Genomic DNA, 17527 nt, shown 5'->3' with positions numbered 1-17527 from the left:
TCATTATATTAAAGTTAAAGATATACAGAACTGTATTGCACTTCTCCTGAGACCAGCCATCACAGCTTCAGACCCCAGCATGTGTTTTATGGTGGTAATAAACCTTCAGACCTCGTCAGCTCTGGGAAAGAACGAACTTTCTCACTACTTTAAGATGACAGGTTTTTGTTTTGCAATACAATACCATGGGTTGATTGTGGCAATTTATCAATATAAATTATTCGATTTCTGATAATTTACTTTGTTTTGTGCAGTGCAAGAATTGGGCTACATGAAATGTTGCTAATCTGCAGTGAAAGATTATAATTTAAAAATGCATATTATAAGATCATGAAAAGCTGTAATTAACCTTTAAATTGATCAATTATATTAAAATGTGATATAATCCCTGTTATAGCAGGGCATGCATCCCTCGATTCAACTGCAATTACAGTGGCATTTCACACTCCTATAACCCGGATTTTAAATACAAATTACACAATTAAAATTGTAATTGACCTGGGACCGTTAGCGAGGCAGTTATCCGCAGATTCGGTCTGTAAAGATTGATGTCTTTATGTGACGCTAATTGACTTCTGCTGTGCAGTTCTTCCCAGGAACCGCCGATAAATCCTGTGCGGTGGCTGCTTTGTCTTAAACGCTTAGTTGACATGTCAAATAATATTTGAATTATAAACGGCAATTATGTGGAACACATGCAGTAGGCGATGTGACAAACAAGTCAAATGGTGGGAAAACACAGATGATATGATGTAGTTTAACTTGATTCAGGGGAGAGTGTTAAATAAATACTTAGCACAAACTTAAATTTGAATGCATTTGCTTTGGACCCCATACAAACCTACGCTGTCACATGATCAGTAACTGGTTTAGTGCACTGTATGACACAAGTGTAACTGGGGAGGTGTCAGTACTGTACAGTGAAATGGAAAATGCCAAGTTCAGAGTTTCAGTTCATGCACAGGGTGACAACGAAGCCAGTGCACAATATCCTTCAGCTATTTTGTTGATTTTAGCACTTTTTTTAAATTTTGAGCACTTGAAAATGAAGTACAAATCTGATTAAATCTCATAGAACTGTTTGGTTTCCAGAAAAGGAGGCATTTATATATATATATATATGAAGCTTTGGAGAATCAGACAGGTCCCTGCCACCACCACTACCATAATTTTGTGGTCTGGGTATTCAATTGCGATTTTAACATTGGCATACAGTTGTCTAAAATCGAAACAAAGATTTGTGCTTGATTTGAATGTCCCGAAATGGGCAGATGACAGAAAAATGAAATGATGGCAACCCTTAAAGCAGGGTTTGAGCAGTATTGACTAAGAATGGATGAACTAGAAACACTCGCACGACCGAAAAAGACTGAGTCATTGTGAAAATGGAGACTGATTTTTTTTTTTTTTTTCGGCGTATGAATACGTAAAAGCTTTTGAAATAATAATAAAACATTTGTTTTTTTTTAATAAAAAGCCTCATAAATCACTAATAATCCAACACTTGAAGGGTATTATCTGTATTATATATGATGTATTCATGACTAGACTGTGATTAAAAATAAATGAAAATGAGAGCCACAAATGGACTTTACCAGACGTTATTTTACGGCTTTAGCTTTTTCCACCCCACAAATTGTCCAAAACACAGTCCCTCGAGCTTGTGCACTGTGATCAGAGTCTAGTTATAATTAGAGTCGAAGTAGCGGACTGGTTGGTGATGCTGCCGTTACACTAAATCAGCAGTCAAACGTCAGGCCTTCAGCTTAATGAACTGCAATGTGAATCATGCAGATTTTATACGCTGGTCGAGTGGAGGATGCACACGTTGTGCAAGGAAGCTCTACAAGGAAGCGACCGTTGAGAGCGCGACATGACTAATTTGATCGGTTGGCTGTGATGACACATCGTCCTGCTTTTGAGCTTCACAATATTAGGACGTCATGGTGGTATTGTTTGCCGAGCTGTAACTCTTTGCCCGCAGCACACACTGAGAAAGTAATCAAGCTCTCCTGCCCCTGTGCACCAGGAGGGGAAAAGCCCCCACATTCCCAGTTCGGCGCGTTTTTTTTCTCGTATGTGACCAGACAGCTGTTCGTCCTCCTGATGCTTCTACTCATTCATCCGGGGGGTATTGGTGTTTGTGAAGTATCAGTGGTCATGGTAGGATGGAGATGTATTTCCTGGTGTGTGCCAGAGGTGATGGATTCAAACGTAATCCCTACATTGTCATTCCAAGCGAAAGCCCCATACGGGATGGGGTTTAAATAGTACAGGAGTATACTGATCCGGAGATTCAAGGAGAACCTCCTGCCTGAACCAGCAAGATGTTTTCCAGGATGTTCTCTCTGCTGTCATGTTGAGAAGGCTTGCTAGGTGTTTGGCAGTTGTGACTGCTAAAGTTTCAGAGGAAGAATGGAGTTGTTTTGTGATCGAGGGCTTGAGAACGGAGATTCATTCTCTTACTTAGGAGCCACTTCATCTTTCTCCATCTGATGCTGGGGTTGGCTGGATCATTTGGATGTTAAAGTTGGATTTAGTGATAAAAGGGACATATGCAAAACCTCAGAGTCAGCTGGCTCTCATTAGTGCATGTCTGGTACAGGAACAAGATTAAGTCATACAATCCTGTGTAGCCGTTAATCAGTGGAAAGGTGCCGAGCAGATTGATATTCTGGGAACCTGAGAGAGAAATGCTTGGGGTTTTAAGTCTCTGTGACATTCAGGGCAATAGTCCTCCTCTCTATTTATTACACGGGCAAATGGCAGGTTTATGTTCCTCCAGGAATTTATTGTTCTCCATCCTCCTCATTTACATGCATTTTTAAATCATGTGCGTTTTCTGGATAATGCATATTAAGATTGCATTCAGAATATTAAATTGCTCATAAAAGGAATCGTAATGTGAATTTGGAATTCAGATGTGAGCATCCAGTAAATATTTAGGTTAAAATGCTGATTTTGTTGTTGGTCCTCCCCTGGATGTTTCCATATGTTTTAATTTGCAGCTTCTGATACCACTTGCTATGATATATTTATATCATCATCATCATCAGCCCGTATTGATCCACTGCTGGATGAAGGCTCCCCAAAGATGATGTCTCCACTTGTTTCAATCTACAACTTCTCTCTTCCATGTCACGCCTGCACAGTGAATTATTTAATCTTCCCATCTTTTATGTGGTCATCTACTAGGTCTTTCTTCATCTCTTGGGAGAGGGAGAGCGAGAGAGAGATGCATAGACAGATATCTAGATCGATATAAACACTAATATTGTAATTCATAAAGGCAGAAAATGCCTGATGAATGTATTCACAGTTTCGGAGGAAGTTGTAACCGATTTATTTGCTCAATCAAAACTGTCCTGTAGTTGCAGTAATTTGAACCATGTGAAATGGAAGACATGGTTCTGGATGCTGAGATGAGATGCATCGTCCTCTTGTTGGGACAGTTGGAGCAGTGGCCAGTTGTATGCGTGTCTACAAGCGCTTGTTTTGCTCAGATCTTTCTCTGGAGCGAAACTCGGAACCTGCCTACCTTCGCTAATTTCATTATGAAGTTGATCAGTCTAGACAGGCTCTGGTGAATTACACTTCTCCGGGAGACTCCACTTTGCTTGCTCTTGAGATAATGAGGTAAACCGCGTCTCGGAGAATACCTCGGGGTGAACGAGTAAGTTATTTAATGTCTAGTAACTTGAACAAGTCTTCCCCATACACACCCAGTAGAAATTAGGACGGCGGTCAACTGATTAATTTCTGGTTGTTGTATTGTAGTTGTTTTTTAATCTATTAATATTTAAGAGCTCAGGATTAAAGCCATTCGTGTTATCAGAGGCATTTTTAGGATTCTGAGAGCGTTGACTAACGTTTCAGTCATTCATTCATTCAGTCATTCATTCATTTAACCTATGCTCTTTGCTGTAGATGGGAGGATGACTGGATTTAGGTTTGTATAAGTATACAGTTGTTGCTTTTCCCGAATACTGAATACAATCTTGTTTATCTAAATTGAAAAGGATACGAATCCAATATCCAAGTGTTTGATTGTCCTATTTTGCCACCTGTAGATAGCATGTCAGAAATTAACCCCTCAGCATTTATTGCAGCCTTCACAAATATTTTTTTTTTGCTTATTACAGACATGATAATGTTTGTCAGAGGTTATAAGTCAAAGAAACATCATCCTGCAATACGATTCGCTGGCTTACTGTGCCGAGTATGCCGCCAATTTAAAGAGAAAAATAAATATGTAAATGATTGTATGCTTCCTTTTGCATCATGTTTTCCAGATTTATATATATTTTTAGTCTCCGTTTGGGTGATACTGGGGTCATAATTCAGATTTGTAGATTGTGAAGTCAGTTTTGTGTGTGAAACGACTGTCGGGCTCACCTGAGACCTCTTCATGTCAAGCATGCAGGTGCTAGCGAATATCTCTGCACATCTTGAAAGAAGCAGCTCAACAGCGTATCTGTGCAGCCCTCGTTTGATGATGATTCAGAAACACAGAATCTGGGCCCCAGGTGTTTTTTTTGGTATTCTCTCTTGTCACAAGGAAGAAGAAAAACAGTCTAATCTTATTGATAGTTACACTTGTGCGGTTTAATAATACAATCCTAAATAAGGCGACTTGCAAATACTTTCCCACTAAGGATGATTTTAAACCTCAGCCTTGGCACATTTGGTCATTTTAGTTTAAAATCATGTACCTCTTTAAACCTAGACACATTGGCAAACTATATTTACATCAGCGGCTGTTTATCGATAGTGAGATGATCTGTCAAGCTCACGCCCTGGTTTCTTAATTGTTGCAGATTTGACAATTGCTGGTGCAACATCAGAAATTAATAGTAGACCTTCGGTAACTTACGATCTGTGTAATTTTCTGGAGTATTTGTACCAAATTAATGAACCTGTCTGATTTTATATGTAAGGACTGGTGTTGTAACACTTGGATTTTCCCTTTTTTTGGCTGTATATCAATTTGTGTCTAGCTGAGGAGTTAAAATACTAATTCTTAGTAGTTGTTATAAAAGTGGTATCCTAGACCTTGACATAGATTTACTGTAATTGTGACTGCCTCGGGCTCATCTCTAATTAAATAACTGTCTTCAATATTTCAGCTGTAAGAGGTTTAAGAACATTGATCTGGAAACTCAGATCAATGACGGCATCGGCGATTCCTGTTCCGACAGCTTTAAACCCGTTTGACCGGGACTGTGTGCTTCTGCGGGGAAAATGGTTTGTGGAATTGATTGTGATTGCGAAGTGTTTGAAATGAGATTTGATTATGAACAGAATTGACCCGGACTTGTGGATGCATTTAATAAATGCGGCTAATGTCCGTCAGATTAAGAAGAGCAAGGATTGTGAAAGCTTCACAGGAGTTTGTGTTGCAATCATGTTTATCACTGGACATGTGAATGTAGCATCACAAATCCCATACGACAACCCCTGTTAGACCACTTATGCAAGTTGTGTGGCATAGCTAGGATATATTTTAATAAATAACATTTGTCATCATGTGTATGGCTTTGGTGAAAAGAATATGATAAATGGAAACGTAAAACCTGACCGTTTAGGGAGTAAATTGATAGGCAGCAGTTTTCCAAGTAGCAGTACTTATCATATTTATTTTATGAGGCAGTACAAGCACAATATAAAGGGGGTGAGGGAACACTCCCTGAAATTTCCCTCCTGTAAGGGAAGGAAATTAAAAGGTGCTTTTGAGATTGTTTTCATATTCCAGAGTGCCAGATTATAGTATATATGTATCGACTACAGGAATCCTACAGAGATTAACTCTACACCTCATAAACCTTCCCCATAAATAAATATTAAAGTGGGCTGCAGTGCTGTGCTATGAAGGTAATGATAAAGCGCAGAAGACGACCAAAAACAGGTTCTGCTTCATGTGCAACGAGTTCAACAAAGAGAAATGATTCACAAACAAAGGGAGCATCTTCAGGCGCTGTAGATAAAAAGTGGCTCATTTGTAGACAGGAGTTTATTGACGGAAATGCCCTGGCAGTAATGATGCTGGGTCTCTCTGAATCCTTTGTCCACGGCATTGAAGCAGACAGATGGCAAAACTACACCGCACATAAATGTCCTCGATTTGGTGGTTTTTGATTTTCTAAAAGCAGAGTGTAGATGTAAATTATGCAAACTTGTATTTGCGGTGTTAAATACGCATAAAGTTACACTAATAGGTTTTGCATCATCAAAGATGCTTGTATCCCATCAAAGCAAAGGTGCCTTGAGTTGACAACCCAACTCCTCGAACAGCGTTGCTCATTTGAGTCCCACAGCGCTGATTGAGTTAATTGATTAAAACAATATGCAAAAAAATCAGGGTTTTGCTAAAGCACGACACTAATAATGATTATTGTGAGCTTTGTGAGTCAGCTGTTATTAGTGCAGCCAGTGTCGATATGATTGCAAGATTTTCTTTAACAGTGAAACCAGAATGCAAGTTTACAGGAAACTCCTCTGTAGATAAGCAAACAAAGGTGAAGTGAGGATTTCCCTTCTGTGTGTTTGCTGAGCAGTCTGTACAACATTCATTTGCTTTGCTTTTGCCAATACAGTTTTTGCTAACCTAGAAGAACTGACTCTTTAAAAAGCCTGTTAAAAGACTGGGGCTATTTATGAAATCCACCACAGTTTTACATTGTGGAAGCTTTATTGTGTAATAATCATTGTCAAGTTTTGCCTTGTGTCCATGTGTTTTATATTTGTGTTTCTAGTTGGTAACATCTGCCCTTTTGAGTTTATTTATTGAATACTTAAATAACGAGAACACCATCACAAAGCTGTGCAAGAATAACATTTGGATTTTGTTATTTGTCCTTCAGCACAATGTGTGTCGTGTTATTACTAGGATTGTGTGTAATAAAAGTTCAAATGTACACCTTCCTATTTGTGTCACTGGCCAACCGGTTTTGTTTGGAACTGTTATAGTTGTATTTAAAGCTAAATGAAGATGTAAGTGACTGTCAGGGCGAGGGAACTTGTTTAGAAAAACTTGCCTTTCTGCCCAGGAGATGGATTTACAGGGGAACTGAGCTTGGCATTGACATTTGCAACAGACCATACACGAAAGTGCAATCTGTGTGTGAGGTTGTGCTAATGGAGGGATGAATTAAAAGATATTTCATCATGTGTTGACTTGGGGTAATACACTCTAGCACTTAGCATTATTGTCCTCATAAGAGGACAGTTAGAAAAATCATTTAATCCACTGATGCAGGGAAAGGCCTGACATGCGTCTGTGGCTTAATGATGATAGAACTCATAATTCATTGCGTGGATGGAGCGAGATACGCGGCAGTGAGAGCAGGGAGAAGGTTGAATGCGAAGAAATCTCTGCAGGATTAAACCCAATTGAGCTGACTGTACCCTCACTTCGCCACCTATTTGCCCCTTTTCCCTTTTTGCTTTCACGGTAATTCACGTCGGTCAGTCTCGGAAAAGCTTGTTGCGATTGTTTTCAAAGACTTGACCTGACCTAACAGATCCGCTTTGTGTGTGTTTTTATTGAAGATAAATGTACTAACCAAACTATTGCCCTTGTATTGACTTAGTTCAGAGTTAATTAAACAATATTGTGTAGAATATGCTTGGCATCTATTCTGCGATCCTGTAATTAATCTATTTAAATAGAATCATCCTGTGGAACTTCACCCAACAAAAAACTGATCGAATGACAAAATGCTGCCAATTCGACCAGGTTTTGTACTCCTAGTCAACATCCTGAATACTTCTGGACATCGAAGGTCCTCGTAGAACTGTTTGAAAGACTAGTTCCTTTCCTCTCTGCCTTGTCCACAACTTACGTTATGTCTGTAAATTGTGTTAGATAGAACTCAATATGAATTAAAATTTGATGAGTGTAAAGACAACATCACGGCACCGTTAGTTTTCAAAAATCAAAAGTGTGCCACGTTTCTAAGAAACTGGAACTTAAGCTGCGCTCTGGGATTATCTCGTTCAGAGAAGGCAGTCGAATGACCCGGGAACCTTTGCACACTTTTGTGGGAGTTGACGAGTCATCTTTTGGATAGCTGAGTTAAGCTGCTACGATGGTGCCGTAACTCATTAAGCTGTAGCATGTGTGAGGTCAGACCCTGCCAGGATTCAAACCTCTGTCTGGAGCACACAAATGAGTGACACACCCTCTGTGCCATAGAAGAGATGGTCATGAGAACATAAGAACGTGTACAAACGAGAGGAGGCCATTCGCCCCATTGTGCTCGTTTGGTGTCCATTAATAACTAAGTGATCCAAGGATCCTATTCAGTCTGTTTGTGAATGTTCCCAAATTGTCTTCAGCCACATCGCTGGGGAGTTTGTTCAGATTGTGACGCCTCTCTGTGTGAAGAAGTGTCTCCTGTTTTCTGCCTTGAATGCCTTGAAGCCCAATTTCCATTTGTGTCCCCGGGTGCGTGTGTCCCTGCTGATCTGGAAAAGCTCCTCTGGTTTGATGTGGTTGATGTCTTTCATGATGTTGAAGACTTGAATCAAGTCCCCACGTAGTCTCTGTTCCAGGATGAAAAGGTTCAGTTCCTCAGTCTCTCAGTAGGACATTCCCTTCAGACCTGGAATAAGGGGGCTTACGGGGGCTTTGAATGCTATGTGTAAGGAGTGTTACTACAATGAGTCCTGTTACATCTCATACAATACATTCACGACTGTCTATGAATGTCTGTGGTCTGTACTTCTGCTGGATTGATACCAGGTGTCTTGTCCCTGGCTTCAGTTTACAAGAATGTATGTTATTGCCTTTAAACTGGAAGATGATTGCTTGATTGTGTTGTGTAGTTAATCTAATTGTTATAAAATGAAATGAGCTGCTTGCATCAAAGTGAAGTCATCGCTCCCTGTCCACAGTTAAACCAGCCAAGCAGATGAGCTGCACCTTTACCTAAAACCACGAAAAGGAGGAATTTATTTATTTATTTTTTCTCTTGCAGAGTGTGGCACACCCTTTATGTAAACCTCATACGTTGAGGTGAGGCTAAGATGAGTATAACCAGTGATGAAGTGAACTTCTTGGTATATAGATATCTCCAGGAATCAGGTAAGGATACCTTTTAAACTGTTCCTGCATAGTATCGTATTTTTTTTACCTCCACTTCAATGACACACTTCAGTGTTTTCCATAACAGTTCCACCAGCTCTGCCGTGATCCCAGTGACAAATGTTGTGTGTAAGTAGGACAAAACATGGCCTACACTGGTTTGTGAAGCCAAGACCCTTAAGGCACTGATGAGATGTGTGGATCAGTAATTTTCTAGCACCTGCACAAGTAAAATGGCCTTTTTGTAATTTGTTTATAACCCTTAATTATTTTCTGAAAGCATGTTGTACTCTTCTAATCTTTATAATGTCACAGAACAAGGCACAGTGAAGCAACAGAGTATGACTTTCGCCTGGCTTCCCCCACCCCCTGGCACAGTAATTCTCTGAGTTTAAATTCATATTATTCCATGAACAAATGGAATAATATTCAGCAAATGAGCTCTGTGGTTCAACGGAGAGCGTTGCTGCAGCTCCGCGCTGGAGTGAAATTGTTCGTGTGTAAGCCACAGGTACATCCTGTGGGTTTACTTTCTTGTTTTTTGATGTACCGAGTGCATCTTTCACCTCTTCCGCTGTGCACTGTATGCAGATCCACAGCTCGGAAAACAAAAAGTCGGCGGAATGCACAAGGACAAAATGTGTCGGCGACTAATGCTCTGGTGTCCCATTGAATACCAAGGGCCGTTTTAAAAGGTTTGTGCAATTCAATTAAGTCACAAATAAAGATGCACATGCTCTTTGATTTCACTTGAGATCACTAATTAAGTAAATACAATGCGCAAATTGATTAAATATCGCATTGACTATAAAATGATTAGAAATAAGACTAACTCGCTCTCATAGCATGGGGTTGAGTCCCCAGCGTGTTATTCGGGGCAGGTATTGGGCTTATTTTGGCAGCGTTATGCAAGAGAAATGCAAATACTGTATGTGCACCACAGACTGAAGAAGAAAAGCCATTGTTCAGGAAGAAGTAGATGGTGTTGAGTAACATCCCATGGGGGGGAGGGGGCAGATACAAAGACAGCTCACCGCACAATCAGTCCACACACAAAACACACACAATGAAGGTATCGCCTGTGGAGAGTCTTTGTGTGTATGTTACATAAGCAAGTCATTATTGTTCTCTTCATAGAAAGTAAATAAACATGTTTTTTGACAGAACGAAAACAGGAAATGCATTAGCAAATCAATTACAATTGTAGGTTAATTTTAAATGAGTCGGGCTTGTGCGTAGACGACAAACAAAACGTTAAACACTGCAGATCAGAACAGAAAGCACAGAAACTCTCCAGAGATCTCCGCCACCATATTGCGAAGGCTATATTAATTCCTTTTGGATGCCTCTGAATACGGTTAGATTCTGTGGCTACGATGACCCATATAAATTATTTATTTCATCCCACAAAGTCTGCCACCTACTTCTGGAATCATCTCTAGCAAACCTGGCACTGTAAATTTGTGAAACTGCATCGCTCTGGCTTTCAGACTGCTTCCTATCTCCCCAAGGGGTGAGTAGCTGTGTGTAGCAGGAAGATGTCTAAATATAGCCCAGTATTAAACAAAACTCGAAGCTGCTGATGTATTCGGAAAATTATGTGGAAATAAGGTACATGCTGTCTACAGAAAACACTAGTAGGGGCTTTGCTGGAGTTGTGATGGCCGCCATATTAGCTAATGTACGTGTTAAATATTAAATCGAAACAATGACACTCACAGGCAGGGCTTGTAGGAGCTGTGTGTTATTAGTGTTATTGTCACAGTGGAAGGAATATCAAGTGGAAAAAGGCGGTGTGGAAATTGTACACAATATTAGGGTTTACTTGAAAGTATGTATGGATTTAATAAGGAGAAGGAGAAGGGGTTACAATTATTTAGTGACTTAAACTATACATAGAGTTCAAGATAAATTAGATGAAAGTCTGGAATCTGAGATGCGAAATTAGTTAGATATCAGAAACCATCTTTTTTTTTTTCGTCTTTCTTCCCACATTCCTTATCACTAGTCTCACTCACGCTCACACACACAACACAAAACAATGTCCCAGATTACACACCCATCTCCTCTTTTAGACCCCATCTCCCATCCGAACTAAACAATTCCAGAAATGTCAAACTGGCTCTTGAGTTTTGGTAAACATTTGGCTCAGAGGCTGAGATCACCTGCAGTGAAGTAGTTAAATATAGCATCTCATAACAGGAGGACTGCTCTGTTCTCAGATCTCATTTGCTGAAAGTCTATTTTTAGTCACTGGGTATAATCACCACTTAAGAGGTGATGCAGTCAGCTCTCTTTGTAAATCGTAATCACAGAGATGAAAACGTTCGATGTTTCGGACGCGACTCACTCGGCTCGAAATCAGAGTGCTCCATAACGTTCAGGATGTTTACGCACTGAATGCCAGGATCCGGCAGGTAGCGTCCGGAGGCTTTTGTTTATGAGTCCAGTCTTTCAGTGCCCCCTGTGAATATCAATAGGTGCCGAGACGAGCCGTCAAGGCCATGCAGATTCGAGGCCGTGCCTGATCGAGACCGTGCAGATGAGACCAGCCCCTGAAATTTGGTTTCGTATACATCGAGCTGGAATTTTCTGTTCCTGGCTGCAGTGTCTTTGTGTTACTTGAGATTCTGGAGCACAAGTTCCTGCTGTTCTTGGACGTGGGACACAGAGGGTTTGGAAGCCAGACAGCTTGAGAAATCTGCTGAATTCAATTCGCACTAACAGTTGATTCTCAGAAGGAAGTAAACAAACCTCACCTCTGAGTTAGTCTCCGATGGCTGGAGCCAGTTTTAGTGTTTAGTGATGAATTGTCAGAGTAAATAAATAATAGCAGTTTCTCTGGTCCATCTCATGTAGCACATTGTCTAAACCTTCACACCTCTATTTTTAGCTACATTACTTTATATGCGTCTAAAAATAAATACAACAACATTGGTATGAGTATACAACGTCTGTTTCAGACCGAATGACTCAATGAGTTTTCGAGCCAAGATTTGATGGTGGTTGTGTATTTGTAGGACAGATCCACCGCTTACATGAAGTTGTTCAGATGTATAACTTGATCATCTCCAGCACACTATGGCACATTATTTGAAATGTTAAATTGATGTTTCAGTTGTACTTGCGAAGGAAAAGCAGCCCAGAAATGGCACGGGGATAATTGAACAAGCAAAGTCATCAGTTCTCTCCTTCTGCACAAAGTCAGTTGGCTGAATTGATTTGCTGTAACTATGTATTGTTTAAAAAAGGCAACATGTTATCTCTATTTGCATGATGTCAGTTCTTACTTGATGTAGGGCGAGATTAAATCAAGACTTTGACGCACCTGCTGATAGCAAACGGCAAGCCCCGTACATCATAGTGGTTACAATGATGTGCCAAAGAAAATACCGTCTGACAAGATATGAAGCCGCCACCGAGTTCAGGTTTCTAGTTTTCTATGAGCAGGTGGTTTAATCCCGGCCATAGTTTAATTGGTTTTTGGTCCACCAAAGTGCCATGTTGAAAATAATAATATTATTAAAGTCTTGCCAGAGGCCCAGGGTGACTAACATTCACAATAGAATAAAATCCATCAGCAAATGAGCTTCCCTGCTAGAATAGAGAGATTTATTTTTAGCCATTGTGCGTGCAATTCACTGACTTCCATTGTCTAAAGAGTGAAGACTATTTTAAGTATGTGCAGGTTATGTTGTGTTAGCCTGTGGTGGAAAGTGCTTTATGTAATGTAACAAGAGTGACAAGGCTTTTGTGGCGTTATTACAGAGAATGAGAGGAGGACAAACCAGCAGCAATGCTCAGAATATCCACCAGGCTTTTGTTTTGACAATTCTAAAGACCAGAATTCAAAGTATTTATACTGTTGGGCACAGACTATGAAGACACATGGAAAATATGAGGATGAGGCATCAATAAATGACAAGTAAAAAAATAAATAAAGAAAAAACAACAATGAAACTCCGACTCATCCTTTATTAAGTGGAGTTATTTGTACACTTAATCCCCGGCGAGGAACCTACCGGTGAAGTGTTTCATAGGCTACCGAGCAACAGTTTCACTGTAGATTGGCAGGTTCGAGGTCTCGCCTCAGAGCGGAGCAGAGCTGACGGGTCGAAAGCACAAGAGCAAAGGAAGCCCGAGTTTGAAGCTGTGGAGTTGAGCCCGTCTTGGAGACCTGAGGATCGCGTGACAGAGTCTGGAATGGGAGTCAGGACACTGAAACCTGAAGACGACATAAGCAGAAGAGAACCCACAATATTTGAAGGGTTTCTACTTTTGTGGCAGCTTCTTCCCTCAAACCGACTACTATAGGAATTAAAAACACTACTACAGAATAAACCTCACCAAAACGTCCCAATTGAGCGAATGTGTCAAAGTTCTCCAGACTTTAGATTTATATCCATAAGAAGTCTGATCAAGTAACGGTGTCACAAAGATGGATATTGAAAGCTGCACTTCAGTTAAACGCGTTACTGATGCTTACATAACATCTTCTCATATTTTCCCAATTCTGAGTTTTCCCTTTTTCTTTTTATTGTGTGATCGTGTTCTTCTCTGTTGGATTGGAATGGGCATTTACTAATTGGGTCGTCTGAAATATTTTCCAATCCACTGCCACAGCTGGGGCTTTGATCATACTATTGTTGTTTAGTCTTAAAATTAGTAATTGCTCTAAGTGCTAGCTAACCTAAAGTGCCCCCAGATCTTGGCTGGGCATTTTTGTCGTCCCGGTATTTTCCTGCGAACCGACCACACATTCCTCAGTAGACGTTGGCCAATTATTTCGATTGGCTTTCCTACAAAGGGGATTACCCCCCTCCCTGTCTCGCACCGCCGTGTCGTTTTATTGAAAGTGAGCTTTTCAACCTTCGGGATTTTTTATCATCTGGTTAAATGTTATTCTCTCCTTACTAATTCCCCCGGGAGGCTGGGGTCTGATGGATTCATATTGAGCAGGAGGGGGGAAAAGCTATAAATGCATAAATGTTGTACGAATATGGAAAAATAAGGAATTTGAGACCCACTCCGGTTCTGACCAGAAATATCTTGAACGTGCGTGTGGAATAACCACCCAAGGACTTATTTTTTTATTGATCCAAAATATGCTCTAGTTATCAAAAGCCTTCTGATTTAATTTGATGACTTATAAGTTATTCCACTTAACTGTCCCCCCCCCCCCCCCAAACATACTTTGCAGTTATGTGTCCTAGGTGGATAAATTATACTTTTCAATGACTTGCTCTTGGTTTCGAAGGAACTAATTTGTGTCTTTTCTCCCTCATGTAGTCTTCTAATCATAGATGTTTCCCTCAAGAATACATCCAAGTTTTCTTTTAATATAAAGTAATTTATATATACTTGAATAATAGTAATGATGATCATTGTTATCACGATAATCAAAATCGATAGTATTCTTAAAAATTTGCAAATTTCCTGTCCCATTGTGGTGTCATGGGATTGTGTAGTTGTAGTGGGATGACATTTCTAATGCTGTATCGGTTTATATTAACATCGCCAAAATGTTGACATCCCACTGGAATTATTTGGGATATGTGAATTGTTAATGGAACCATGACTTATAAGTCTGATCTGATTTCGTGGGAAGACGCATAATGGGGAATCCCAGAAAGATAACTGTATTCAAGAAAGGGTATAAATCTCGTATCACTGCAGAGAGGGCAACGGTGCTTTTCAGAGCGAGCGTAGCGAACAGCCAGCGCACAAGGAGTGATCATTTAAATCGGGGGGTTGCAGAACAATTACACAAACCAACGCTCACTGTGTAATTGGGTTTGTGGGCACTCCCGGGGCAGGCCTTGTAGGGCGGGTGAGGATTTTCTTTCTGCTCGCGTTTCCCCAGCTGTCAAACTTGGCAGCGGCGGCCGGTGTGGTCCGGGGCGTGTGTGCCACTGCCGGGGGTTGGCAAACGGCTTGTGTGCGAGGGTTGAGTTCCTTCTGAAATCTATACAAGCGCTGAGAAATGTTTTGAAGGATTATAGAGTTTTTTTTTTTTTCTTCATGCCTGCTGGATGCATTTTCCAGTAAGATAATGCTCGGTGTCGTACGCAGCCATGTGGGAATGATTTTTGTTTTTTGTTTTGTGAGAAACCATCTTGCCCCTCTCATTTGCCATCCCGAGTTCCCGATAACACACGCTTTAAGAGTGAGCAGAAAAGTGCATTTGTAATGGTCTGAGAGGACGCCGTGCGAGTCTGTGTGTTCTGATTTACTTAGCATCATTAACAGCGAGGTCGTTAGTGCTCCCAGCCTACGTAACGTCTACAGAGCAGTTTGGATTTAGGCAGAGCGGACACAGATGAGCGAGTCCTGGAGAGCACGGCTGCTTGTGATGACTGTCCGTGAAAGCTTAAAGAGAAACAGACCCAGTGTAGGACAGGATCGTCTTTTAAACCCCAGTGTCATCAGCATACGACTTCTAGTTTACTATCTATTGTATAATAAATACAGAAAAGAAAAGAAAAAGTCACAGAGGTGAGCGGTAAATTAACCTTTTATAACATCAATTGCAGACTCCCAGTGTTATCATTGTTTTTTTTCTTTTACTGTTTCATTCGTCACTGGGTTCAACATTGAAGATAAATGTGGATCCACATAGCAAACCATTATTGTGCCAGTAATAGCCTAACCCTACACATACCATATAACAATTGTGGTCCTTTAGAGAGAGAACAGAGAATATTTTACATAATGGAGGCTACCCTCAAGAGATGCAGAATGAAACGGGAGCTTTGCAAAACAAATATGAGAATTGTTTGAATTGTCTATGGCTAATGTTTCCCCAATTATGCTGCTTGCTGCTGATTTTGTATTGCATGTCAGCTCTCAAAGTCCAGAGTCAAAGCAACAAAAATAAAGAGGTGTCTTTGAGAAGGTGGTTTAATGGTCTCAGTCGGCACATAAAGACCAGTCCAAAGAGCATTGGATAAGTGGACCCACGCAATGACATCTGAATGTGTCTGGTGCAGAGGTTACGAGGGAACCAGGCGAAAGAGAGGTTGTGTAGTGCCAACTGTGAGGGGTGGTCTGTGCCATTAGAACATAACAACATAGTGTCCAATCAAGAGGAGGCCATTCGCCCCATCGTGCTGGTTTGGAGTCCATTAATAACTAATTGATCCAAGGATCCTATCTAGTCTATTTTTAAAAGCGGCCTTGCCCAAACAAATTCACCCCATTCTTCATCGTTATGCACATCTATTGATGACGGCAACTTGTAGTGAGTAGATGCATTTCAATAACATTTCTGACCGCGTGTGTTGATGTCTAAATGAGTTTGACCAATCATGGCCAGTTTCTAAAATGTCCTTCACAAACTATCAGTACGATCCTATCCTTCGATACAAACAAAAGCACCTTCCAGTAGACCGTGCACACCGATTGTAAGGTGATTGTGAACCAGATCGGTGTGTTCCAGCGATGGCACTATTTTAAGAAAAGCAGGCGTGCTAAAAGCTTTGCCAGACGAGAGGTTAGTTATTGTAGTGTGTAAAGGTCGCTGTGACCTATTTCTAACTGTGCAGAAACAAGTACATGAGCGATGGGGGATGTGTTCTCCTCGTCTCCAGTAGCCTCTACTCCAGCTCATGTCAAGATGCCACGCGGTGCCCCCGTGTCTCGCTGACCTAGTTTTCAAGGAATATGCGAGACCTGCGTGGTAATGCATTTTTAATGTCGTCTTTGTGTTAATTGCCATACCCTCATTTAGAGTCCTACAAACCATCCCACGATTTGTGGAAGATGGATGCAATATCAATGCTTTCCGGTGCAACCCCTGTTTTAATCCCTCAGTGTTTTGATGCCGGAAGCCTAATTACTGTCGTTGGTTTGTGTGTTTGTTTGTTTCAGGTTTCTCCCACTCTGCGTTCACATTTGGAATCGAAAGCCACATCAGCCAGTCGAACATAAATGGTACTCTAGTGCCCCCCGCTGCTCTCATCTCCATTCTCCAGAAGGGCTTGCAGTATGTGGAAGCTGAAATCAGTATCAATGAGGTAAGCAGGACCGACAACGGCGGTGTTTGTGCAGAGGTACTTATTCCAATAGTGGATGTCTGTCCCAGAGCCTTGTGGGAAAGGATGCAAACAATTGCCTTGTTAAAGGGATTAAAGTGTCATAAACAAAACGTACTGAGGAGCACAACAGCCAATATGCGTCAATAGGAAAGATTCCATTTACAGTAAACATTCATACGGACAAATTATTTTAGAAATATACTAGCAATAGGATTTTCTTGTGACATGTTTTTCAGGCTACAGACTGCAGCTTTCTTTGTGTGTTACTGTTATATAACACCGTGTAATCCTGTTTGTGTGTGTGCTTTCTTGTGATTTACAGTTGACACAAAATATACACATTTCAAGAAACAGCGTACAGTAGCTGTCTTTAAGATTTGCTAGACCAGTATGTTTTGTAATTACT

At 40.7% G+C, this 17527-nt stretch overlaps 1 protein-coding gene across 2 annotated transcripts in view; it reads left to right on the top strand.

Moving 5' to 3' along the window:
- The window catches only part of tbl1x (transducin beta like 1 X-linked), a 61357-nt gene that overhangs the window by 30879 nt on the left and 12951 nt on the right, over nt 1–17527 (top strand). The window contains exons 2-3 of one of the 2 annotated variants that reach the window (XM_066705945.1): nt 8979–9085; nt 16955–17100. In XM_066705945.1, the coding sequence (XP_066562042.1) occupies nt 9028–9085; nt 16955–17100 (204 nt within the window). In that variant the 5' untranslated portion in view covers nt 8979–9027. The remainder of the gene's footprint in view (nt 1–8978; nt 9086–16954; nt 17101–17527) is intronic. The other variant, XM_066705946.1, reaches the window with a different exon arrangement.

This window comes from Amia ocellicauda, chromosome 6 (genome assembly GCF_036373705.1).
Source record: "Amia ocellicauda isolate fAmiCal2 chromosome 6, fAmiCal2.hap1, whole genome shotgun sequence".
Taxonomy (NCBI): domain Eukaryota; kingdom Metazoa; phylum Chordata; class Actinopteri; order Amiiformes; family Amiidae; genus Amia; species Amia ocellicauda.
The sequence above is the reverse complement of the archived record's forward strand: the minus strand, read 5'-3'. Positions and strand labels throughout refer to the sequence as shown.